General features: G+C 37.3%; 1 protein-coding gene across 5 annotated transcripts in view; it reads left to right on the top strand.

Annotated features, from left to right (window-relative positions):
* ralgapa2 (Ral GTPase activating protein catalytic subunit alpha 2) overlaps nt 1–27,512 on the top strand; it is a 109,688-nt gene that overhangs the window by 36,372 nt on the left and 45,804 nt on the right. For 3 of the 5 annotated variants that reach the window (XM_053509300.1, XM_053509304.1, XM_053509301.1), the window contains exons 4-25: nt 1,975–2,032; nt 4,499–4,542; nt 5,440–5,620; nt 6,420–6,535; nt 7,309–7,447; nt 8,005–8,207; nt 8,589–8,819; nt 9,163–9,339; nt 10,241–10,369; nt 10,607–10,755; nt 11,817–11,928; nt 12,091–12,328; nt 12,894–13,067; nt 17,265–17,408; nt 19,764–19,886; nt 19,990–20,084; nt 20,213–20,303; nt 20,735–20,929; nt 23,430–23,567; nt 26,078–26,271; nt 26,951–27,058; nt 27,240–27,395. In XM_053509300.1, coding sequence (XP_053365275.1) covers nt 1,975–2,032; nt 4,499–4,542; nt 5,440–5,620; nt 6,420–6,535; nt 7,309–7,447; nt 8,005–8,207; nt 8,589–8,819; nt 9,163–9,339; nt 10,241–10,369; nt 10,607–10,755; nt 11,817–11,928; nt 12,091–12,328; nt 12,894–13,067; nt 17,265–17,408; nt 19,764–19,886; nt 19,990–20,084; nt 20,213–20,303; nt 20,735–20,929; nt 23,430–23,567; nt 26,078–26,271; nt 26,951–27,058; nt 27,240–27,395 — 3,195 coding nt within the window. The remainder of the gene's footprint in view (nt 1–1,974; nt 2,033–4,498; nt 4,543–5,439; nt 5,621–6,419; nt 6,536–7,308; nt 7,448–8,004; nt 8,208–8,588; nt 8,820–9,162; nt 9,340–10,240; nt 10,370–10,606; nt 10,756–11,816; nt 11,929–12,090; nt 12,329–12,893; nt 13,068–17,264; nt 17,409–19,763; nt 19,887–19,989; nt 20,085–20,212; nt 20,304–20,734; nt 20,930–23,429; nt 23,568–26,077; nt 26,272–26,950; nt 27,059–27,239; nt 27,396–27,512) is intronic. The other 2 variants (XM_053509303.1, XM_053509302.1) reach the window with 2 other exon arrangements.

Here is a 27,512-nt window from a genome sequence, read left to right as displayed (position 1 = left end):
ATATTGATATTTATTATATTTATATTTAGGCGGCTCACTGGCTTAGTGGTTAGTGCCGTTGCCTTGTGCCGAACTGGCAGTATGGCAGAATAAACACAGCAATGCCACTAATTATGTCACTTGCTCAAGCTCTGTTGCTTCTGGATGAATATTGGAATATTTTTAGAATATGTTTTAGGTTACTCGCCAATTAAAACATGAGACTGGACTTAAGTCTTTACTAGTTCTGTAGACTAGCTATTTATGATTATGATTTGTTCTTTAAATACAGCAGAAAGCGATTAAGTTACACTGTTTATATTTCACTAATGTTTAATAGAACATGCACCATTTTTTGCAAGATGGCTATTTTTGGGAAAAAGCAACTAATATTTCGAAATAAATTGCACACACACACACACACACACACACACACACACACACACACACACACTTTTTGTTGTTTTATAAAAAGCTGATTTATGGTAAGCATTTCAATTATTATAACGCTTAACCCTTATTTGAATAAAATAAAATTAAATTAAAATTTCTTAATTTTTAAATCCTGCCCAAATACAGGACTTTATCTAATAGACAGTTATGTATTATTTTTTTAGCCTGAAAACATTTTTTTTTAAAGTACTTTTAAGAATCAGTGCTGTTCTCCAGATGACCTCTACACCTTATTTTTTTCTCTCTCTTTCTTCTTCTTCTAAAAATTCGAGAAAACCTAAGAATTATTGACGCACACACACACACACACACACACATACACACACACACACACACTTTCTTTCTCAAAAAAGCTAATCCTAATTTAAATGTTCAGATGTTCCAGAGGTGCTGCTCATTCTCCAGGGCTGCAAAAGTTCTAGAAGTACTTTGAGGATGCGCTGCTCTAAATCCCTGCTAGGAGAGTGTTTCAGAGCTGCTGTATTCTCAGTCATGCACGCCATGTGGCAGGAAAGCCGAGTGTGGATCATGTAAATGCAGAGGCAGACGAGGCGCAGCCCGCTGTAATGCTCCAGCCTTATGCCTGGAGAGCCGTGGCAGATTAGAGCAGACTCCAGTAACCAGAGCCGCATGGCCACTCCGGGGCTCTACCCCACCCTGCTCGCATCCACAGTCTCGACAGCCAGTTCGGCTCTGCAGGGAATCGCTTTCCGCTAGCGCTGTGAGAGCGAGTGAAGCATTACTGAAACCTTTGTCTTCTGTTGCAGACTCTCAGTGCACAGGCTTTAAGCGAAACTTCTCGACAGCCATCACCTCTGATAGCACGTCTGCTTCTTAAAGGCAAGGACGGACACTAATCCTGAGCTGTCCTCCACACACACATGCACACACAGAGGATCAATAACTACAGGCCTACTATGCGCCACGGCTCATGTGTCATCACGCCTCAGATCAGACCAGGCAGTAAATGAGCTTGACACACTGAGACTGTGATGCTGACGTGCTGATTGATGCCTGTCACATCTTGCCTGAGGCTGAGGAGACGGGCGAGTGGGTGTGGGCTTGTATGCGCTTCCAGTTGACATGACTAACATGCTCTAAGTCTAGCAGTAGCAGTGTTTCCTGTTTCTGAAAGAATTTAATACTCCTGAATGCTCAAAAGTGAAAGGGTGATATACTTTGTTTTTATAGTCTTTCATTAAATATAATTTTTTCGTTTGATGAGCTTGCTGTACACAGTCATATTTTCATACTGTCATTACCTATAAAACACTGCTTTCAATGTCATCACCCTGCCCGTTTCCCGAGCTCCCCAGGCACGTATTCTCCCTATAGACCCTTTAAATTTGTCATAATGATGCAGGGTCAAAAGGGCAAGATGCTGTAATCCAGTCAGTAGATAAAGTGATGAAAGCAGTGTAGTGCAAGTCTGTGACAGCTAGGTTTAAACTGAGAAAAACTTTTAGATTGTGATATTTTGGATATTGGTGTTTGCAGTTTTTTTTTTAAAGAGCTAACAGTGTGAATTGTGCTTTTGTGCAGAAAATACTTCAACTGCTACCAGAGAAAATCAACAGCCGATGGCAGTTCCACAGTATAGGTAAGTGCAGCTAAAGCAGTCGCTTCATGTGGCTCTTTTCACCCTGAGCCAATGGAACTCATCTTTGCTATTCATCAGGTTGTGTAGTGCCTTTTTTGTGTGCATATTTTGGTGACATTACCATCAAACCGATTGTAAATGATAATAAGTGGTCCAGATTTTATTGTGCTGCTATTGTACGTATGCAGCACCTTAACCAAGGCTGTTGATTTTATGTCATTACGTGACATAAGGAGACAGACTGCTTGGTGAACACCAGTTGTGACTGGATGTTAACCAAGACAAGAGAGGTTTTTAATGTGAATTAAATAAGATAATTTTAAAATGATGTTATTTGAAGTAGAGTTTAAGAGACTGAAAAATAGATGTAAAAAAAAAAGAAAGTAAGAAAATTGGTTTAACGGTGGTTTAATACAACATTGGTTTAACACAGATTACAGTGATATTGGTTTAGCGCATTGAGTGACTGAGTGAGTGAGTGGAAGAAAGAAGGAATGAAAAAAGAAAGACAAAAAAAGTATGGAAGAAAAAATTTGAAAAGAAAAAGTTAAGAAAGACAAAGTATGAAGCAGAGAAATAAAATAAATACTAAAAGAAAGAATGCATTAAAAAGTATAAAAGAATGTCAAAATAATAGAAAGAAAATATAAAAAATGTAAGTATAAAGGGAAGAAAATATGGAAGAAAGCAAAAATATGGGAGAAAGAAAAAGAAAGTATGAAAAAAAGAATATATGAAAGTATAGAAGAAGTAAAAAATAAATAAATATTTAGGTACATTATAAAACAGCGAAAGAATACAGTGGTTTCAACAAATGCTCATACACTAGGGGCAATCAGCCTACACTGTCTGTCTTTGGATTGTGGGAGAAACTAAGAAATTAGCACATTTACCAAGCACATGCAGAGTCCACACGCAAGACTGGTGCTGAGAGTCGAACCTCAGTCATGAAGTTGCAAGGCGAAAGTGCTCGCCATCAGGGCACCGTGCCACCTATATGCTTAGCAGTGCTAAAAAAAATACACCCATAGTGCAAATAGTTCCATTAAATATTAATTTATAATAGCAGCTATAAACTGTTATTTTATCAAAAAAAAATTTTTAAGAGAAAAAAAAACAACTTAAATTTATCAAGAACTGGAAGATACAAGATTCTATAACGTGAAGATTTTCTCTGAAGTAGATTGTCCTTGCTGTGAATTTAATCAAATTTGTATTGTTTTAAATTATTATTTGTTTAACTGTTTATTAAGATGGGCATTATATCATTTAAAACATGGACATTTACACTTTTAGAAAAGATGTTAGAGCATGCTGTTGGTATTAAAACTTATGTTCAGGAAACAGTTTTTTAATAATTTTGGTCATTTTGTGGAATTTGGTTGATGACTGGTACACACAGACTACAAGACAGTTTAGAATTACTTTATATTTTTTATATTTTTCTACTATAATTATATTTTTTGTCAATTTGAACATTCCATCCCAGATTTTTACATTAAGGATTTAAATTTTATTTTCCTCGAAATTCTTTAGTTTAATTGTATTTTTCTAGTGCAGTTTTCCTTTTATTGCATAAAAATATTGCATTATCATATAAGCATTATACTCCATATCATACTGTATATGGTCGTATGCGTGACAAACGAAAAAATTGAATTCAGAGGTCACTGATTAGGTAATAGTATACAAACAGTAATTTTACATCTCTTCCTTCTGATTGGATATCTACGGTAGGGTGTTGATGTAAATTATTATCTGTATGATTCTGCTTAAGCTCAACACTTGGTTTAGGAGAGAAAATTAACTGCTGTAGAAGAGAGGTGAGTAAATGAGAAATGCAAATGAGAAGCGTGGATTGAAATGCAGATTGCTAATTGAATTATGTGTCACTTGCTCTTAGTTTCTCTAGCAGGAGGCCAGAAGCTCGATTCGAGGCTCCGTATCAGCATCAGTGTCGCTGTTAAAGCACTGAGGCTGGGATTGATGCACTCGCTTGCCCTCTGGGCTTAGTGTAGATAATTTCAGTGCTGATCCTTCTGTTTGATGCACACAAACACCGATGGGTGAATCACTTTCCTAAGCCTGCTGTCCTCAGGTTGCCTTAGCGTGGTTTTGTTACAGGACCATATTAGGGTGCAGCTGCTTTGGAGAGAAATAGAAATAGGGATGAAAAATGGTATTCGATTTGATTTAAACACATTATGTTTTGGAAAACAGTACTTAACATTGAATATTAGTGTTTGTAAAGCTTTTGGAATAGTGCTCACATTTTTAGTTTTTGAGAATCATGTTAATGAATAGTGAGTAGTTTTGCCTCTTCTGTAGGACAATTAGCAGTCGCCTCAAGATCTCACTTCATTGCAGCATTCAACTGATTGAGGAAATGTAGCAGCAAATGTGTTTTTTATGGCACATTTAAACATATTCTGCACTATTACAGGACTCTTGTGTTTATCTTTTCAGGTTCCATTCTAAAGAAACTTTTACACACTGCCAACTCTTTTAAGGTGAGATGACTTGTTATTATTATATTGATGGATATACAGTTACAAATCAAATATATCTTGCATACAGGCTGTGTACACTCAGTGAGCACTTTATTAGGAACACCTAAATGAAAACCCCAAACATTTTGATCAAGTATACTTTATATGAATAGCTACTTTAAATATGGCATAATGTTTACCAATAGACTTTAAAATATAAAGAAATGAAAGGAGACAGCATCTATAGTATAATTGCATTGAACAGTAATTCTGCTCCTTCATGCAAGCATCTAATCAGCCAGTTGTAGCAGCAGTGCATAGGATCATGCAGACATAGCCAGCAGCTTCAGCTAATCAAGCATCAAAATGAAAGAAAAGGTTAAAATTTTAACAACAGTGTGATTATTGCGTGAGAAAATCCCAGATGATCATCCATTATAGAAATACTTATGCCTGCACATCTGGCACCAACAGCCTTTTAGGGTGGTGTGAAAAACAAAACAAAAAACATTCAGTAAGAGGCAGTTCTGCACACAGAAATAGCTTGTTGAGAAGAAGTGAATAGAGAATGAAGAGCTGATATTAAGAGCTGACAAAAAAGGCCACAGTAACTCAGCTAAGCATTCTGTGCCATTGTGATGAGGGGAAAAACTAGAGTCAGAATCAGAATGCACAACATGACAAACCTTGAAGCAGACGGACTCCAACAGCAGAATCTCAGTGGAGTAGTTTCAAAATGTTGTGGATTCAAAGCCACGAAGAATTGACTGTTTTGTAGGCAAGATCAGCCCCTATCCATTATTAGTTTAGCATTGCTAATAAACTGTTATGTACTGCATGTGTATTGTAATATGTGACTAGATAAACAGTACATGATTTTGTGCGCATGTTCGTGTGTTCTTGTCATTGTTTATGCAGATCCGCTGTGAGGGTATGCGACTGTTCCTGCTGTGGCTACAGGCTCTGCAGACGAACTGTGCTGAAGAGCAGCTGCTTATCTTTGCTTGCCTGGTGCCCGGTTTCCCCGCAGTTCCTTCTTCCAGAGGTCCCTGCACGCTGGACACCATTATCTACAGCCCCTTCTCCAATCCTCCTGATGGTAAGGGCACATACATTTTCACACTGTCTGGTCTACATTACCCGGCTCCTCTGCTGCATGTGGTGATTATGAAGTTGCAACCAATGCATTACCTCTGCAACCATGTTCACATAGTTCTCCATTTTCCCCAGACATTTAACTATGATACACAATGTGAAAGTGGAACAGACTTGTAAAGATAATGATCACACATTTCATTCCATTGTTTAGTGACTGGTCTTTTTCACACATGAACATTTTGACTTTATTTCTCGAAATGTTTTTTACATTTTTAAAATACTAGTGTTTTTTGCACAAAAGCACAATGATGTAATCAAATGCCACCTTGGATGGAAAGAATGCAAAGGAGCAAAAAAGGAAGACAGACCCAGATGCTAAAAGGAATCTTTTTTCAAGGCATCTCAAATTTCTTAATGCAGTGGTTTTGCTGTTGCAATAAGAAATCTGAATAGACTTTATTCTAATCAGATTATAGCTACAGGACAATGACTGAAAACTCCAGTTTGTGCTCAAGTTTACTTTTCTTGATATTCAGATGACTACTTTGCTAGTAACAGACCTTGTCTGTCACCTGAATCCAAACTAAGGTTGAAACTTGAATCTTTCGTTTTAACTTTCGTTCTGTGCCATGATTCATGTTGGTTTATTTTAGACAAACCTGTAACCACTCTCTTTGCATTTTAAACTATATTTTATATTTCAGAGATCTGAATTTTTTTTTATTTCAAAGAAATGAAATTGCAGGCTTTCCCTAGCATTCCTATTTATTTTTTTTGTTTATATTTCTGTGGTGGTGCAGCCAAGATCGTACCCGAAGAGATTACCCCTCTGGTACCTGCTGTGCCTGGGGAGAAGACTGTAGATGACCAAACTTGCTACATTCTTCAAATTGTGCTGAAGTTCATGGTGGTCCAGGTGAGAATAAAGTCAGATGTGCAGATTTATGATCATTGATCATCCTGTTTCCTTGAGTAATTGTCTGCTTTTGGTTTTATGCTGACAAATACTTTTAGTGTCAATGAGTTTATTAAAAGTGTCAATTTCATCCTTATGTTTCAATTTACGAGTGTTAAATTGTCCTATTTGTATTTCAGTGTTTGTCCTAATACTATTTCAGTGTTTTTTAGCTTTAAAGAAAGTTATAAAACTTTTATCTTCAAAACATACTTGTAAATAAAGCTAAAAATAGTTAGCATTTAAATGTACAACATGAACAATTTGTACGCTGTTAGCCCAAGATTTTAATGAGTGGACAATTACTGCAGAATAGCCTTTAAACATTTTTTATTACAATGTATATGTAAATATGTTATTTATGTGGTGCATGAATGGGAATGTGTCATTCTGAATCATATTTAGGAAAAAAAAAAACTTATAATATTAGCCTGTAGATAGCCAGTGCAGGTGGGCTGGATTGGTGCATGGAAGAAAAAAAAAGCTTTCTACCACTCAGAGCATCTCATTTATATATATATATATATATATATATATATATATATATATATATATGAGAGAGAGAGAGAGAGATAGATAGATTAATAGATCGATAGAGAAATTAAAATGAACTGAACTTTGCTCTAGCTCTTGTAAAGTGTGAACTTGCGCACCTCCGACAGGAGTTCTGTCTCTCATGTTTGGATGCACGGTTTTTTCTGCTAGGCGTTTGCTTATTTGAATCTCTGTTTCAGGCATCCAGCCTTGAATGGCACAAGAAAGACAAACAAGACTCAGGCTTTAGGTTTCTCTTTGCCCTCTTTAAGAAGTACTACCTGTCACACATCTTTCCTTCTTTCACCAAACTCACAAACCTCTACAAGCCTTTGTTGGGTAAGGCTTTACTCACAATTTTAAAAGCATATTAAGTAAATTAAAAAGAGTAAATTAAATATAAGCCAAAATGTTTACCAGAATCAAATCCCAAAAAAGTGTGTATGCAAGGACTCTTCAGGAAGTGAAATGTCAAGGATGCGTCAAATTGTGGAATGACAGTATTTATATAGACTCTTAGACTGAAATGAGCTGTTTAACCTTTCTCTTTTCTTAACTGTTACATACATACTGTACTTGGAGCATTATACACGACTAAATTAAGCACTATGCCTTGCTTTGAGTTTCATTTATCCTTTCATTAGCTTTAATTAAGTATTTCCTTTTAGGATAAATAGCAATCTGGCACCTGAACGGGTTTAATACCCAGTATGTCAGACTGCCTGCTTGAATGTGTCTTTTTGAACTAAACATTTATCCGAGTAGTTCTTAGAAATTATTTGTTGAATAGGTCGAACAACCAGTGCATTTTTGCTTGTCAATTATCTTGGTTATTTCATTTTTTTATTGTTGGTGTTTTTTTTTTTTTTATTCACCCTCAAAACCTCAATTCCCAGATCTCCCACATCATAGACCAAAACCTTTATATGTGCCAGTGTCACGCAACAACGAGAGCACGTTCTGCACGCGTGACCAGTACTTAGCCGCCCGTGTAGCCTTTATCACCTGGCTGGTCAACTTCTTCCTGGAGAAGAAGTATGTGAGCTCAGCTACAACCAGCACTAAGAATGGAGGAGAAGTTATTCCCAAGATCATCCAGGTAGGCCAGAAGGTCTAACATGGTTCTCGTTATCTAACTGATATTAGGAAAATTTCCATTCAGAGGAAATCCTCAGTAAACATGAAAAAAGGCCAGCTAGCAGTTAGTTATGTTGTTTCTTCGGAAGCAAAGATTGTGTAAATTTTTCCTATGACCTAAAACATATCCCGAATTATAATAATTTATAAACATTTTTAATAATTTAACTTTAATAGATAGCATTGCAATGTAACATCTGTATTGAATTAGTTGATTAATTGTGATTAAACTTTATTTCTTTATTTAATTTGATAAAACAAACCAAAAACAAACAAAAAAAAACAGTCATTTAAGAGTCTCTGTTAACCCCATGCCCAAGTAACCTGTGTTTGTTTATACCAGACTGTAACTGCAGGCAGTATCAGTCAGGAGAAGAGTAGCGAGTTGGAGCCCAATGGGCCAGCGGAACAGGAGAAAAACCACTCGAACAGCAGCACACTGTCCGACCGAAGAGGCAGCAACTCCAGTCTGTGTAGCATTGAGGAGGAGCACCGCTCCGTTTACGACATGGTGCAAGGCATTTTGCTCTCTACCAGAGACAACGTCAACTTTGTCAACGAGGTCTTCCACCAGGTCAGACAGAACTATAACTGAAAAGTGCAATCTTTGCTCACTAGACATAAGTTTTATATTACAATGCTGCCGCCTTGTGGTTATTTTGTGCTATTAAACAATAATGTTGTTATTTTATTTGTGGTTTTCCAGTGAGTTTACCACTAAAAAAAAAAAAACATTTTTAGCCTTATATTGGCACTAAAGCTTCTATAATGCAAACAATCTGTTTTGATTATATTAGTTTGAAAAGCAACTTGCCCATTGTTCTCATATTCTGGTGCATCAGTAGCAAAATAAAACTGCTTTTAACATTTTTGTGTGATAATAATATGCTAAATAATTATCTATCTTGTCACCTAAGGCCTTCCTGCTGCCATCCTGTGAGGCTTCGGCCACTCGTAAGGTGATTAAAGTGTACAGGAAATGGATTCTGCAGGAGAGGCCCTTTTTCATGGCTGAGCCTGAAAAGACAGATCATGATGAGGAGACAGAGGAGGCACAGCAACCTGTTGAAACAGACACTATACACCATGCACAGGTAGTTTGGACATAGTGTATACACACCTACATGTTCCAGTGTTTATGAAAGCAATAAGAGTTTCTTTAAGGTGCATACATGGCTCAGCTCTCCATGATCAGCCTGGGGGGAATAGGAATTCCTACCTTAAAATAAAGCTTCTAGTCTCAGTAACTATTTAAAAAATTTTGGTCAAAGTGAAACAATAGAAAATGAAACATTAAATGAGTTTTAAATGTAAATAGGCAGTGATTGAGCAGGGCCAGCCAATATAAAATACATAAAATTCTCCAGGGCTACGGCCTAGCTAAAATGTTTGATAATTTTTATTTATTTGCTGTTAAATAGCCTCAATACATTATTTTTTTAATTTTTTTATGAAACTAAGAGCAACATCACCAGCAGCAAGTGTAACCAAAAATGCTATGATTTAAAAGCTAGAGCTGATTTATTTATTTATTTATTTTTTCGTTATTGAAACCATCATAGACAGTCAACAAGTAATTGCACTTAATGAAACAATCCTAGAGGGACTGAGAAGGCACAACAAAGGGGCGTTATAAACATAAACTACGTGGATTGCTTTTTTGCCGAAGGTTTTTCAAAATCCCTTTAAAGTAGAAACTGAAAGTAAATTAACTAACCAAAGTTTGTCCACATGTATGAGGGAGAATATACAACATACCAGTATAAAGTTTTTTTTTTTTTTTTTTTTTTTTTTTGCCCTTCAATACTGTGAGCAGTCATGACTATAAAAACTGCTTTTCTAATTGAGATATCTAAAATGGTAAGAGGCAGTTATGCTGGCATAAAAGATATAAAAAGCATGGTTTGGATTAATAAGACAGTCCTTGCTGGTAAAAAGAAACAAGACGTTCAAGTTCAGTCTGTATAATGGAAGCTGTTGTGCGTCTGTTTCTAGGAGATCCACGGGCACAAGAGGTCATCCAGCTGGGGGCGAACTTACTCCTTCAGCAGTGCTATAAGCAGAGGCTGTCTGACTGAGCAACAAAACCATGATGTGAAAGCTGGCATTCAGTCTACCCTTCAGGTCCACACACACACACACACACACACACACACACACACACAAGTTAAAATAAAGAAATGCCTTTTTCTTCTATTGTGGATAGAGGGAGACTGTTTTTCTGTTTTGTACATGTATAGATATGTAACATTTTTAAAGAAATACCTTTTACCTTACAACTGAATGTTTTGCAGTGCTGCTGCCGTCACGGATGGCAATCCATATCTGGTACCAGTATTTAATAAACACAGTTATTTACAGGTTTTCTTGACCAACTCTTCTAACGTGTTCCTGTTGGAGCCTTGTCACGATGTGCCCAAACTACTTGAGAACCAGGTGGAGGTGTGCAGGGCTGTGCTCAGCATCTACCGCCACATTATCATGGAGCACAACATGAATCGACAGACCTGGTACAGTTTCTTCTGTACAAACACATGTTCAGCTCTGCAGCATAATATTGATCTTTTAATGATTGCCTTGAAATGATTGAAACTTTTTCTTGGGCAGTTTGTATGTTCAAAGACATATTTAACAGAAGAAAACCCCAAGAATTGGGTACACAACTTTTAATTCATTTCAGATCAGCGACAACAGTCAGTGACAGATGGAAAGAGAGAGAACCACAACCAGATTCTATGTCTTTACTTAATTTTGTTGAAGTATTAATTATCTAGCTGATGATTTAATGTTATTTTTTTTTTTGAAGAATTCAGTGGTAGTCCTCCAGCTGCTTTATTTTATTTACTTTGTGCAAACTTTTGTACCACTTCCACTATTATAAAAACTGCTCTAAAGCATTATGCTACAATCACCCAGCTTAAGCTAGTACAGTGTTTGGTTTAGTGCCTCATCTTTACTCCTTCAAACATACCTTTTTCGTTTTGGTTCATGTGGACAGCTGCAAATTTTAGTCACTATTGACAGCAGACCATCAGTCCATGGCAAATGAACAACTTTCTTGAGATTAGACACTGACACTCCAGTAGCTTCTAGTTGGTGCCGGATCTGGGTATTTCCCAGGGTTTGGGTCAGGACTTTCAGCACCATTGAGTTAATAATATAAGAGGGTACTGCCCCTGAAAAAGACCTAAAAAAAAAACTGAAAGCCCAATATTGCCCTCACATTATTGTTCATAATGACGTGTAATATACATCATAATTTGTTCACAGTGAACATGTGTCAACTCTCAGTTCAGTATTTTTGCTTTGTATAATTGATAATATTTGGCATGAAAATTATGTGAACTGATTTGTCACAATTAGGTAGGGAAGAAATTAAGCACTGTCTTTGCCATTTGTGGTGACCATTATGCCAAAACTATGACAGAACTAGTACAATTACAGTGGTTTCAGTATTATTATTATTATTATTATTCATACTATGTGTTTTGTGCTATTGAATACTTTAGGTGGGAAGTGTCACGTTCAAATGCATATTCACATGAAGGTGCTCTGAATCTGCTTTTTTTAGGGAACAGATGCTGCAGGTGCTCCTGAGAATCACTGAAGCAGTCATGAAGAGGTCACAGGATGATCAAAAAAAAGACTCATTTTCGCACAGCCTGGCTAGTGTCCTCTTCAGAGTGAGTCAAGAGTCTCAGTCACTGCTACAAACTATAGTTCATTAATAACAGAACAGTTAAACCTGTAGAGGAGCAGACACTATTGAACATCCTCTTTATTTATTTATTTATTTATTTATTTTCCTGTAATCTGAAATGTAAAACACACTTGTTTTGGTTTAGACCATCATTGTAGCGTGGGTGCGGGCCAATCTCTGCGTTTTCATCTCTCGTGAGCTGTGGGACGACCTGCTGGCAGTGCTGTCCTCTCTCAGTCACTGGGAGGAGCTGGTGATTGAGTGGGCCAGCATCATGGACTCCCTGACTATCGTGCTGGCCCGTTCCGTCTATGGCCTTGACCTTAACAACCTTCCACTTGACAAGCTCTCTGAACAAAAGGAGAAAAAACAGCGTGGCCGAGGTGTGTGTATATTTATTTCTGTGTTTGTGGTTTGTTCACAAAGCTTCACAAAATGTTATCATTTTTTAATTTTTTTTATTCCCCCATCCATTACTGTCTGTCCTCTACACGACTGCATCCAGGAGTGTTTAATTACACTTGTGAATATTAAACATGCTGTAATAATGTAAAAGTATGTTCTGTTGCTCTTTTTTCACTTGGACTACTTCCACTTTGCTTTCCATCATGAAGTTGAATGGTCTGTGTTATTAATTCAACTTTGCTGCACAGTATCTCCACCTTCTAAAGTATCATTTGCCCAATCGAGTATTTGTGACAGCTCTACTTTTGAACTGTATTTGTATGATCTTATGCATTTGGTTTATGGATTTCTACCCAACACTACCCAAGAACAAAAAAAACTATTAAATCAAATGAAATGAGACGTGAAAAAAAACAGCTGTTATAGATTGTATCCAACTTTTGTCCAACTAACTTTTAAATGAAGATTTAAAAGAAATCTTGTACAAAAATACTCCTCTTTTTTTTCCCATACATGTGCTATATAAACCGTTTGCCTGCGTAGGAGTGATGCAGGATGCTCAGAAATCGTCAGTGGTAGCGAGGTCATTCTCTCTGAGCTGGAGGAATGCAGGAGAGCAACCTGGCGTTCAGGAGCCCATGCGTATCCGCAGTGCCACCACCACCGGAGCTCCTGCTGTGGAAAAGGCTCGCAATAATGTCCGACAGAAAGCATCAGGTCAGAACAACGCTCTGGCTTGCTTCATTTATTTGTTTTTTTGTCTTCTTTTAGACTCACTAACTACATCCAAACCACTAGCTTTTTTCCCTTTACTGTGTGGGAGGAGATTGGATCTCTTTATGTGGAGAGCTGCTTGAGTTCAGAGCAGATGCATTTGAGCCTCTCTTGAGCTGTGCATAGATATGCGTGTTAGCGAACGTGTGTGAAGGAGCCACATAAAACAGCATGGCTCCATATGTCTCATTTCCCTTTGCCTAATTGGATTTGTTCCACATTTATCTTCAAACAAGCCAGCATTCTGCTGCCTTTGTTAAGAGAGCCATCACATCAGTTGGTGGGCTGATTTTGATAGTTTCATTAAGAATGTAATTAATTCTCATTAATATGCATAAATAGGTAATGCACTGAAAGTGATGTTAGCTGGGAGGAAAGCTGATGATTAAAGTAAACTGTAGATAAAAGAAGAGTCATTCTTGTACTAGATATAAGAAAAGTCTAAATACAGTAGAAGTCTTATCACATGCCGAGAAGCTAATTTAATTGGAACTATATTTGTTACATGTCTTGCTTAAATCAGGAGTTTTGAAAGATGATTTGAGAAATTCATAAATCCTGGGTTTCAACACCAGACAGGGACAGGCTGAGGGTAGGGTCTTTATTCCACTTTTGTATTCAGGTTATTGCTCATAAAATACCAGATGCATTCTGTAAAATATTTTTTGTTTGAGTTATGCCATCAGACTCAATAATTTTCTAGCTTTTGCATTTGTTATGTCTCGTTAGTACACGCTGTTGCTTTAGTATTTTTAAACATACAGTTACAAAAAAAAATCTTAAATGTCCAATAATTGCTTTTGTCCTCATGGCAGGTGTGCGTATTTGTACAGGTGGGAGTTAACATAAGAGGCGGAGACTAGGAAATCTGAAAACACCTTATTTTTACCAAATTCCTTTCACCTTACTAGAATAAAGAAAAAAATATTAAGATAAACTGAGCCAATAGTATGGAAATGCATTGGATTAATACTGCATGTTTTTGACATTCACTCACCGGCCACTGCATTAGTTACTAGAGATGGAGGTTATTAATAATAATAAAAAATAAATAAATAAATAAAAAAAAAAAATATATATATATATATATATATATATATATATATATTCATATATATATATTAGTATTTATTTATTTTTTGTTATAAAAAAATACGATTTTCAATTTGTGTATGTTTGCATTTAAAGGGGTAAAATGCTGCAGTTTCTCTATAATCCTGCAGGTGGTGTGCTCTACACAATTCACAAATTAGCAGGCACCACAGCATCCTGTGTGGTAGGAGAGGAGCGAATTATCTGCTGTTGGTTTAGAGCTATAATTAAATCTTGAATAATATTAGTATTGATTCGTATTGAGTGGTTCCTGGTGATTCCAATCTCTAATAGGTATACCTTTCTAGTATCAGTTTGGACCCTGTTTTGCCTTTAGAACTGCCTCAATTCTTTGTGGCATGGATTTAACATTCCTTAGACAATTTGGTCCATATTAAAAGTATGGCGTCACACAGTTGCCCTAAATTTTTTTGGCTGCACATTCGTGAAGCTCCCGTCTTATCAAATCCCATATTGAATTAAAATCAGGTCACTGAAAGCCATTTAATTAAAGGGATCTCACTGCCATTGCTCAGGTAAGCAGATTAAGATGATTTTAGCTTTGTGACATGTACCTAATGAAGTGGCCGGTGAGTGTGTGTTATTTAAAATATTGATATTACAGTAAATACAGTGGGTACGGAAAATATTCAGACACCACTCTGTTATATTGCAGCCATTTGCTAAAATCATTAAAGTTCATTATTTTTTTCCTCATTAATGTACACACAGCACACCATATTGACAGAAAAACACAGAATTGTTGACATTTTTGCAGATTTATTAAAAAAGAAAAACTGATATCACATGGTATTCAGACCCCTTGCTGTGACACTCGTATATTTAACTCAGGTAATGTCCATTTTTTCTAATCATCCTTGAGATGGTTCTACACCTTCATTTGAGTCTGTGTTTGATTATACTGATTAAACTTGATTAGAAAAGCCACACACCTATATAAGATATAGATAGGTCTATTTAAGACCTTACAGCAATGCATGTCAAAGCAAATGAGTATCATGAGGTCAAAGGATCTGCCTGAAGAGCTCAGAGACAGAATTGTGGCAAGGCAAAGATCTGGCCATGGTAAAAAAAATAAATAAATTGAGAGAGTAAGAGCACAGTGGCCACCATAATCCTTAAATAGAAGACGTTTGGGACGACCAGAACCCTTCCCTTCCTAGAGCTGGCTGTCTGGCCAAACTGAGCTATCAGGGGAGAAGAGCCTTGGTGAGAGAGTTAAAGAAGAACCCAAAGATCACTGTGGCTGAGCTCCAGAGATGCAGTCGGGAGATGGAAGAAAGTTGTAAAAAGTCAACCATCACTGCAGCCCTCCATCAGTCTGGGCTTTATGGCAGAGTGACCTGACGGAAGCCGCTCATAAAGACACATTAAAAAACACCTGAAGGACATAAGATTCTCTGGTCTACAAGACTGGACTACTGCAACTCACTCCTGGCAGGCCTGCCTCTGTCCACGATTCGGCCTCTGCAACTGATCCAGAATGCAGCAGCACGTCTTGTTTTTAACCTCCCCAAGTTCTCCCACACCACCCCACTCCTGCGCTCCCTGCACTGGCTTCCTGTAGCTGCCCGCATCAAATTCAAAACACTGAAGCTTGCCTACAAAGCTAAAAATGGCCCAGCACCCACTTACCTCTCTGCGCTAATTACACCACGCACTGCACCACGTTCCCTCCGATCCTCCAGCACTGCTCGCCTCATTCCACCATCTCTCAGGGATCGAGGGCGGCATTCATCCAGGCTCTTTTCTGTTCTGGCACCTAGGTGGTGGAATGAACTTCCTCTAGATGTCCGTACATCAGAGACTTTGACTGTCTTTAAACGATGACTCATCTGTACTCATCTGTTTCTCCAGTACTTGGACTAACCCCCCAAAACTCTTCTTAGTTGTGTTGGACTAATGGCACTTAGTTATTAACCTAGTTAACCCAGTGTAAGTATGTATCCAATTATGTAAACATTAAAGCACTTTTTGTAAGTCGCTCTGGATAAGAGCGTCTGCCAAATGCCTAAATGTAAATGGTCTGATGAGACCAAGATAGAACTTTTTGGCATTAATTCTAAGCGTTATGTGTGGAGAAAACCAGGCAGTGCTCATCACCTGTCCTATACAGTCCCAACAGTGAAGCATGGTGGTGACAGCATCATGCTGTGGGAGTGTTTTTCAGCTTCAGGGGCAGGACGACTGGTTGCAATCAAGAGCAAGATGAATGCGGCCAATTACAGAAATATCCTGGATGAAAACCTTCTCAGGACCGTAGACTGGGCCGAAGGTTTACCTCCCAACAAGACAATGACCCTAACCCACAGCTAAAATAACGAAGGATTCAAAAGGAGTTTTTGAATTGCCCAGCCAGAGCCCAAACTTTAAACCCAATTGAGCATCTCTGGAGAGACCTAAAAATGGCTGTCTACTAACGTTTACTGTACCATCCAACCTGACAAAACTGGAGAGGATCTGCAGGGAGGAATAGCAGAGCATCCCTAAATACAGGTGTGAAAAACTTGTTGCATCTTTCCCAAAATGACTCATGGCCGTATTAGATCAAAAGGGTGCTTCTACTAAATACTGAGCAAAGGGTCTGAATACGTAAGACCATGTGATATTTCAGTTTTTATATCTTAATAAATCAACATCAACAAAATGTCAACAATTCTGTGTTTATCTGTCAATATGGGGTGCTGTGTGTACATTAATAAGTAAAAAAAAATTAACTTAAATGATTTTAGCAAATGGCTGCAATATAACAAAGAGTGAAAAATTTAAGGGGGTCTGAATTCTTTCCGTACCCACTGTATATACTATTTTCAATGATTATCAGATAACCAATAAATAAATAATAAAGTATAGAGTTTGTACTAATTGTGGTAATTTTTCTTCAAAACTGTCATATTGTATTTCTGTCGTTCCAACACTCTCAGCATGCGCTATTTTTCTCACTGTAGGATATGGTTGACTTTGCTTTCTTTTTTCCCCTCTTTCTCTCTATCTCTGTTTCTATTTCTGTGCTCACTCCTTTGGTAGCTAAGCGAAGCCAGTCTATCAGCAACTGTGTGCATCTGTATGAAGCTTTGCCGGCCACCAAGAGTGTGCCAATGCTGCTGCACACTGTCAGCTCTTTCTTGCCTGGTATCTCTCACAACTCTCATTGCTCTCACAGACTCTCAGGTAACTGTGCAGTCTCCGTCTAGTGTCCTTCCAGTACTTTCACTGTCTTCCTTAAGTTTCTTTAGCATCTAATAAAGTATGATTACCTGAACTCAATCTGATCTATACTAACACATCTAACAGATTATTGTTATTTAGTTTAGTACTTTTTTTTATAAAGTCATTCAAATTATTAAAATTGACTTATATGGAACTTGTGACATCTAATTATTCTACTGTTATATTTTTAACTTCTTAATATGGATTTTTATTATTTTATTAATTAAAAACAATAGTCTAACCTCTTATTGGCCAATAGTTTATGCTAATAGGACACTCACTCATTTTGGTAGCATAAGCTTTTGTTGCTAAGGGTGTTTTCACACTTCGTCCATATACCCAAATCCGATATTTACAAAAAAAAGAATTCCCAGTTATGACACAGTTAAATAGATGGCACAGTTCCATTGCATAATTTAACATTTTGATAGAAGTTTTTTTTTCTAGTTTTCTTCCTAATTTGGTTACGGCCAATTTAACCTACCAAACAACTATAATGAAGGTTATTGAGTGATTCCTTCAAATTCCACAAATTTTAGAACTGCTGCTCAGGGGGTGGCATGAAACACTCCAGATGGAAAGTACTGTAATAGTTTTATACTTCCACATACAGTTGTGCTCAAAGGTTTGCATACCTTGGGAGAATTTGCAGGATGTGTAACATTAAAAAAAAAAAAAAAGAGTAGGAAGGCAAAATTTATTTCTTATATGACATGTAAGGCGCAATCACAGAATTGGCACAATCATCAACCAAAAAATTATAATAAAAAAAAAAATTAAGAAATAATTCCTGTTCAAAAGTTTGCATGACTTTAGTTCTTAATATTGTGTCTTAATACCCCTTTAGCATAACTGATGGCATGCAGTAATTTGTAATAATTGGGCATGAGGTCATTATTTTTTTCTGATGGTATAGCTGCTCTTTCTTTTTGACAAAATGCCTCTAGTTTCTGTAAAATTTTGGTTGTCTTGCATGAACTGCACGTTTGAGATCTCCACAAAGTGGCTCAATATTATTGAGGTCAGGAGACTCAGTGGTGATAGTAACTCCAGCCATTGAAGGGTGAATTTGGTCTTGTTCTTTGGATCATTGTCAGTCATGTTGGAACATCCAAGAACGTCACATGCACAGCTTTCATGCTGTAGAATGCAAATTGTCTGCCAGTATATTCTGATAACATGTTGCATTCATCTTGCCATAAATTTTGACTAACTTCTCGAAGCTGTTTGTGGGTTTTTCTTTGCATCCCTAACCATTTTTCTAGTATTATTAGGTAAATCTTTTTTGGTTTACCTGACCATGGCTTAGAATCACCCGAACCTTTCATTTTCCACCTCCTTATCAAAGTTTATAAAGTTCGACTACTTTATTACACAGGTCCATTGGCAGTTCCTTTGTCTTTCCCAGCCAAGTCAGTGGATCACCTCATGAGCTGAGAAACTCACTGACTATTTATGCACAGTTATTAAATACAATTAAAATAAGTTACAGGTGTGGAAACTTCCCATTAATAGCCATTTAAAGTTGTGTGTGTCAACAATTGTATTTATAATATAAATAACCATTTTACAAGGATACGTAAACGGTTGTTCAGGGTTGTTTGGGTGATTTCAGTTATCATTAGGTTTTAAAAAGGAGTCAAACAATTAATGACTTTACGTACTAGCATTAAATTAGAAAGAATTATTTTGCATTATCAGTCATACTGTATTTTCTTAATATAAATGGCAGTGTTTAACTATTTCTCTCAGGGTTTCCAACCTTTGAGCACAATTGTATCATTGTATGATCTCGCCGGCTGTCTATTATAGGATAATGTGGAGAGTAAAAGAGAGTATGCCATCCATCCCTCCCTTCCTCAGAGCAGGGCTAATTTTGCCTTTTTTGTGCATCATCAGAATTTAAACACACAATATCCAGACAATAGAGCAAACATATTTCTGTTTCTAAGATCTAAGTGGTCAAACACACACTTTACCGACCATCCAAAGTGCTGAGCTCCAACTACAAGAAGTGTGAAAATGCTCTTTTATAACAAAGTATTGCCAAACATCAGGGATGGAATAACAGTCTCTTTTAGAATAAGTGTGTATTGTGTTCTCTTCTAATATCTGTATTGTATTGTTCAAGTTAACTTTTGTTCAACACATTTTCGCACAGAATCCAGGATTTCAAACTCCGTGTTAGACCAGTACACATCTATCCATTAGTTTCACACACAAAATTATCAGAAAAATAATCTAAGTTATTTATTTTGTGTCAGTCTTTATTACTTCACATGTACAAACTTTTGTATGTCTCTCTTTCCTCTTCAGACGTTGAAGAATGTCAGTTGTCGGAATGTGGAGGAGAAGGAGAGATGGGAGAGGGAGACAATCCCCTCCCTCGTAGCAGTAGCACTTCAGACATTACCCAACAACTCACTGACTCCTTTCCAGGTAAACACACACACACACACACACACACACACACAAGCTCTACTTTATATACAAAACCAGGTGTATTCATATAAACCCTAACCTTAAGGTGTATTAATTATAGGTCAGAACAGGGAGGATTCTCCAAATGCAAGCAGCTCTGATGGCAGATCCTGGACATGTGACAACAGCTCAGTAGGCAAGAAGGAAACACCCATGGTCAGTACACATTTTCCTGCAACCCCTTATTTATTATTATTATTATTATTATTATTATTATTATTAAAACTTCTTAGACAGTTTTGTATGAAATATTTAGAAATTTGTGTTTTTCATGTGCAATTTAGATTCTGGTTTGCCGGAGCAGCAGTCCAGGAGATACTGATTACGCAGGCGAGCCAGGATCTGTGAATGCAAGGGTAAAGATCCGGGAGAAAAGTAAGTTCCTTATCAGAATATGCCCTTCAGCGTGCACTTTATTTCTTCTCCACCACTGAATTTTCACAAATTATTGGAAAATTTGGATTGCGAGTAACTCAGTCTGTGAGCATTTTGCAAAGAGCCAAATATTTTCATAAATTTTAACTTAATAAGCAAGTGAGGTCTTGACATATGAGTAGTATGCATACGCTTTGTCTGCCAAGCATCACGTGATCACAATTATGCCAATAGTTCTTCTCTCTTGCACGCTGTAGGTTTGTATGTAATGGTCTCCCATGCCTGGAAATGTTTTAAAGATTTCTTTTTCAGGGTTCAGTTGATGTACATGTATACTTTTCTTAAGCACAGAATAATTCTACAGAATGTATTGAGTAATTGTGTCCTCTGCACTGATGCGATAAGGGACACATTTTTTTCACTCGTTGTAGGTGAGAGTATCAGCAGCGAGATCTCAAACTCCTACCTCAATGACGCTGATGTAAATCTCCTGTCGTGGCAGACCGTAGAGGAGGAGCAAGACTCTACCTCTGCCAATGATGTCAGTGTGAGCGTTAACTTGGGAATGACCACAGATACAGAGAGCCAGAGGAGTCTACTGCTGAGTCAGAGTGAGGCACTGGCAGGTACAGCAAATCTATGTAACAAAAAGGACAGACAGGTGTCCCGGCAGCTTGGTTGATTATTAAGCATTATAACACAAGCAAGAGAAGCGAGACAAGCAAGAAAGAAAAAAAAAAAAACTCAGCATGCAGCCTTATGCCTTCAGCCAAAAATGAAGAAAAAAGCGTGGTGCTAGTAGTGGTGTAATGGACTGGCATTCCAACCACTTCAACAAGTTTAAATATCATGGTGTAAAATAAAATTTTATTGCCTCTGCATGGCGTAATATTTTGGAATGTTCTGAGTTAAAAGCTTAGTTTTTGTCTGTGCACAAATTAGATTTTCACTCACTGTTGGTTTTGCCCACATGCTTTGTGCTGTTCAGGTTGCCATTAAACTAAAAAAATCCCCCTATGCAGTACAGAAAACTCGCCCACTTCGATAAAAAAAAACAAAAAAAAACAATATCTATACTAAACTGCATCCTATAGCTCAATCATATATCAGTATACTTTATTTCCCCCAAAAAACAGTTTTTTAAATAAGATAACAAGTGTTCCAAAGTTCCTCCTTTAGACAATAGTGAATTGATAAATAGCCTTTTTCCACCTCATCAAGTTATTTAAATAAATAAATAAATAAATAAATAAATAAATCATCATGGCTCATGTTGATGAGGATTCTCAGTCATCTGGATGAATTCGTCTGGAAGTTGAGTCATGTCACTTGGACTTCTTTTTGTCGGTTGTTGGTTTCTTGCTCAGTTTTTCTTAAAGTTCAGGGGTGACCATGCATTTGTTGTCTCTGCACCTAAATTAAGGAACAGTTTACAATTGAATATCAGAGTGGCACAAACATTATAGATTAATAGAGACATTATAAACCTTTTTTGTTCTTCTATTGATTTCATTAGATTTTTTATAACTGTAACTAACTGATTTTTACTTTTTACATAGTTACAGTAAGATGTAGCTGTTTTTATTTATGTTTAATCCTGGGTTTTTTTAAACATGCTATAAATAAATTTTGACTTAACTTGACTGTTTCAGACTGAAGAAGCCATTTCAAGAAGACCTAGTAAAATGTTCCAACAAAAAAATCCAATTGACGCGATTCAGCTTCCATCAAGCCTCATACTGCACTTTAATTTAAGAATTTAGTATTGAGACCTTTATTGTTTAACTTGAAGGTTGTTTATAATTTAGATGATAACAGAAGTTATTTTCTTTATGTTGTGTTGTTTCTACAGGTAATCAAAAGGACTGCAACTTAAGACTGCATTTATCTCCCTTATTATTATATATTATTATACAAAAACATATCAAATGTGATCATTTGCACCGCTAGTTGTGAGTGTGATATTGCTTTTGTACTGCAGTTCAATAACCCGAGAACTTTATAATTAAAAAATTTGTTGTAAGTGGTATTTTATATGCAATATGGCCAAATATGATGTCTATTTTTGCTCCTATAATCACAACAGCTCTCAAAGAAGCCACAGATATAGAGCTGTCATGCAATGTCCATGCAGACTGACAGGCCATACTAAATGTAGCAACTGCTAGAGTAGGTATTTTGTGTGGCAGTTGCATAGGGGAAGCAATACAAACGAGTGCTCTTATACAAAATATCCTATATATTGCTACTGAATAGACTACTTATAAAAGTTTGGGTTTCTCCTACTATGCTACTACTCACTCAATAACTATGAATGCTATTACTATTATTACCACTACTACTACGAATACTACTATGGCAAAGGCTGCTCCTGCTACTACTTTATTCCTAATACTATGATTAATAGTATAACTCTTATTGCTACATTACCACTAACTCTTTTATTTTTTTACTCTTATTTCTTCACTGTTATAAAAAAGCTTTATGGCTAAAGATGTCGTAGAATTACATTTAAGTGTCTAAAGGCACAGTGATCTGCCCCGCATAGAGGTTTCTCTGACTTTTCCAAGCACCATTAGACCACCACTAATAAGAATGTTTGCTAATGATATAAACGTAAAGTATTGCTTGAACATACACACTCCCTGATTACTTTATGAAACTTATAGACCTCCTAACCCTCCTTAGCTTTATCCTTCTCGACCCCTCATCTGTTAACCCTCATCCAGTTTTCCAGAAAGCAAGTATTGTGTGTCGTCTCTGTTTCTCCATACTTGTCCCCTGTGTTCAGTGTGTAAATCCATTGCTCTGCATGAGGAAGGTGTCACATGGCTTTTTATCCCATACCCTATTGGTTTTGTGTATTTGTGTCCCTTTCTATTTGTAAACATTAATCCACCCTCCTCTGTGAATCCCTATCTTCATTAACAGGTTCATTTTTACAGATGATATCCAAAGCACCGTGTGATCAAATGTTAAGTCTTCTTACATTTGGTAGTGCTGCTGATGGTGAATCATCTACAGCCCTGCGATCAATCAAAGCACCATATCTGTTTCCTGTTTGTGTGTGTTCTGTGGATTGATTGTGTGTGATTTTCCACCTTGTGCTTTCACCACTGTGTGTAGGTTCTGAGTGTGTCCACTCGCTCCACTCTGCCTCTCTGTCCCCATGTCCCCCCGTTTCTCCCACCCTGCTCGTGCCCCAGGGCTACAGTGACGGCCCTCAGCTCCTGGAGGTCGCCATGCACATGCCACATGATCTGGGTACTGAACCAGTTTTCCTCTCAATCTTCACTATCCAAACCTCCTGTGTCCCTCATTTACATGCTTTTACATGAAAAATTCCAATTAATTTGTAAAAATTTTAATTTATGAAAATGTGCTTTGCAATAGTATTTACAACACAGCACTATTGAACTCATAAATTGATTGGTCAGAAACAGTTCATTTAATTTTCTGCAGGACTTTGGTATTACAGCAATGCTGTCTGAAACCAAATCACACTTGTTTTAATACATTACAGTTTCTATAATAACTGTATTTTTTGTATATATTGCTCAACATAAACAAATAAAAGAATTAGTGTAATTATCGATATGGTAACTTTTTTGCTATATTGTAAGCAGTAAAAAGAAATAACCTGTTTGGCAGACATTCCATATCCTTACATGTAACTAAAAATGGAAAACAAATACACTGCGTTCCAAATTATTATGCAATAGGAGTAATAAGGTAAGAGTTTTTTTTGTTTGTCAGTTGAACTCACGGATGGTGATGTGTGTCGGGGGTCTTTATGTCACTGAAAGCAATTGCAGACACCTGTGCTAATCAGTTTGGCAGGTGTGTCCAATTAAAGGCAACACTACTTAAGAAGGCTGTCCCACATTATTAAGCAGCCTACATTTTCAACCAAAATAGGAAAGGAAAAAGGACCTGTCGCTGCTGAGAAGCAACAAATTGTTGAGTGTTTAGGTCAAGGCATGAGAACAATCAACATTGCCAAGACACTTCATTGCGATCATTGCACAATCAAGAAGTATGTAGCTGATTCAGAGCACACACGTGTGCGTGCTGATAAGGGAAGATTGAGGACTTTTTCCAACAGGCAGTTACATCGGGTTAAAAGAGCAGCTGCAAAAATGCCTTGTCTTAGCAGCAGACAAGTTTTTGAAGCTGCTGGTGCCTCCAACGTGCCCCGAACAACAATGGCTTACGCACAACGCTGTGCGTAAGCTTCCTTTCGACCTCCCCTATCCACTGCACACAAGCAGAAATGGCTCAAGTGGGCCAAACAATACATGAAGACTTCAAAACTGTTTTGTTCACCGATGAGTGCCGTGCAACCCTCGATGGTCCAGATGGATGGAGTGGTGAATGGCTGGTTGATGGCCACCCCATGCAAACAAGGCTACGGCGCCAACAAGAAGGAGGCGGAGTAATGTTTTGGGCTGGAATCATGGGGAGAGAAATCGTCGGCCCCTTTAGGATCTCTGACGGGGTAAAAATGACATCCATAAAGTACGTGGAGTTTCTCAAAGCGCACTTCCTGCCATGGTTCAAAAAGAAGAACCGTGCATTCCGCAGCAAGATCATTGCATGATAATGCACCGTCTCATGCTGCAAAGAACACATCTGTATCTCTGGCTGCTCTGGGCATAAAAGGGGACAAACTTATGGCCTCCCCTGACCTCAACCCTATTGAGAACCTCTGGAGCATCATCAAAAGGAGTGTCTATGATGGTGGGAGGCAGTTCACATCTAAGCAACAGCTCTGGGAGGCTATTCTGTCCTCATGCAAAACAATTGGAGCAGATACCATACAAAACCTGACAAATTCAATGGATGTGAGGGTTCAGTAGCTCCTTTCGAACAAGGGGTCCTATGTGCAAATGTAACATCACCTATAATAAAGTTTTGACTTGAATCCTGTTTGATTTCAGTTACCTTTCAGTTTGTAATAACCTGCTCATGCTTATAATTTCACAAATGACTATTTTTTGTTCTTTATAAAAATGAAAAGTTTGGAAACTCTGTTGTGCATAATAATTTGGAACATGCATTTAAGTGCATTTTGAGTGTTTTATTTTTTTTAAATATACTGTTATCACTGGGCAGTTTGTTCAAAAACTCTTCAATTGTACGCTAATAGTTGATGACTGCAAAATTGCAATGACTGCAATTCATATAGGTAATTTGGAACATCTAAGAAAAATATGTTTTGCATAATAATTTGGAACGCAGTGTATGTTATTTGTAGTTTCTTTAAAACAGTTAATGAAGGGCAAATTGCTCTGGATTAAGAGGAATAAACAATGCGGTAGTGTTGCTCATTCAATTTACACCCCGTTAGAGTTTAAATATTGCACCCTGCAGTAGATTATCTTCCTGAATTAGCACACTCCGTTGGGTTTTAGTCCTAATTTGTGTTTCCTTTTTTATTTACACATGAATCAGCTGAAAAATGAAAATGTAATAACGCCACTAAAAGTGAAGCTTGAGTAAACAGGTTTTCCATTTTAAGTTTAAGCTAAATTATTATTAGTGGTTATTAGTTCAGGCGTTGTAGACAAAGATCAGGTTTTTCAGCTCTCGACTCTTCCTGATTTACTGTTTAGAGTTGGCAAGTAGCAAATATCAGGTGACTAGTATTAAGCTTGCAAACTCTTTGTTTTAGTGTTTTTTTTTATTTGTGAGTGACAGTTTTACTTGGAGGTGCTACAAACTGAATATCATTCTGTTCTTTAAATGTATTATCTAATTTGCTTCGTTTACAGACAGCAGCGAGTTCCTGGCTGATGATGTCAGCATCATTGCTGGGGGCTGTTTGACTGGCTGGCATGCTGACTCTGCCTTTGTACTCTGGAGGAGGATTCTGGGCATTCTTGGGGACGTTAACAATATCCAGTGTCCTCGAATCCATGCCAAGGTCTTCAGCTACCTGTATGAACTCTGGCACAAGTTGGCCAAGGTGATGACTCTCAGAATTTAGGAATTTTTTTTTCATGTAATAATAATAAATAATAATATGTTTAAATTTTATAGCGCCTCTCAAGAACCCAAGGTCACTTTTACAAAATAAAACAAGCAATGACAATTGACAAACAAGATACATCAGAGAAAACAGAGGGGAAATTTAGACAAGCAAGTGTTGACGACAAGGAACCATTGATAATAACATCAGAAGGTCTAGCACCTTTGTGAGAGAAGAGAAAAAGTTATTTAGAAGTAGTGAATAGATGAGTTTTTAGTTGGGATTTAAAGATCTGAAAAGAGGAGGCAGCCCGAATATTATGGGGCAGCTTATTCCTCAGCTTGGGGCCTATAATACAAAAGGCCCTACCACCCACTGTAGAAAGCTTATACTTGGGCACAACAAGCAAATTGTCACTGCTAGATCTAAGAGTCCGTACCGGAGTGTATGGTTGCACTAACTCTGCAAGATATTGAGGTGCAAGTCTATGATAGGCCTTATAAACTAAGATTAAGAGTTTGAACTGGATACGTTTGGATACAGGAAGCCAGTGAAGTTGGTGGAGGATGGGAGTGATATGTGCAGATTTTTTGTTAGTAGTGACATCAGATAGCTTTAAAAAACTCATCACTGCAAACACTTGAAGATTAATCCAAAAAACTTTCTATGTTGCCAGATAAGAGATAATCTGGGGATTATTTCAATCAATGTGGATAACCAGTCAACTCTTCCCAAAACCCTGTTTATTCCTCCACTTCGAATGTTAGCTTCCTGGCTGTTCAAGGTGAGTTAATTATTTTATAATGAACCATGCACGTTTATGTGAGGATATGGTATAGAACTGGAATGTTGATTAATTTACAGAAAGGTCAGCTTTATCCACTCCCTGGTGTGACTTTATGCCACACTTGTTTGTTATGAATCATTCCTTTCACATTTTTTATTGATTTTCTCTGTGTCTCCAGGCTACCATGCTGCCTGCAGAGTTTAAGAGCGGGAAACTGCAGGCTTATAGGCTAATCTGTGAGATGATGACTAAACACCAGGATGTGCCACCCAACAGCGACTTCCTGGTACATCTCTACAACGTCATGCACAGAGGCTTCACCAGTGATGACCAGGTATCAGTCAGTTTGCATGGGAACTAATGGCTTCTTGCTTCATGCATTATTTGTTTGTAGTCATGTTTTGGAAGTTATTTTATGTGATCAATTGTGTGACCTGTAATTTTTGTAAGA

Source organism: Clarias gariepinus, chromosome 13 (genome assembly GCF_024256425.1).
Source record: "Clarias gariepinus isolate MV-2021 ecotype Netherlands chromosome 13, CGAR_prim_01v2, whole genome shotgun sequence".
NCBI classification, from domain to species: Eukaryota; Metazoa; Chordata; class Actinopteri; order Siluriformes; family Clariidae; genus Clarias; species Clarias gariepinus.
Note: the sequence above shows the minus strand (reverse complement) of the source record. Positions and strands in the feature narration are given on the sequence as shown.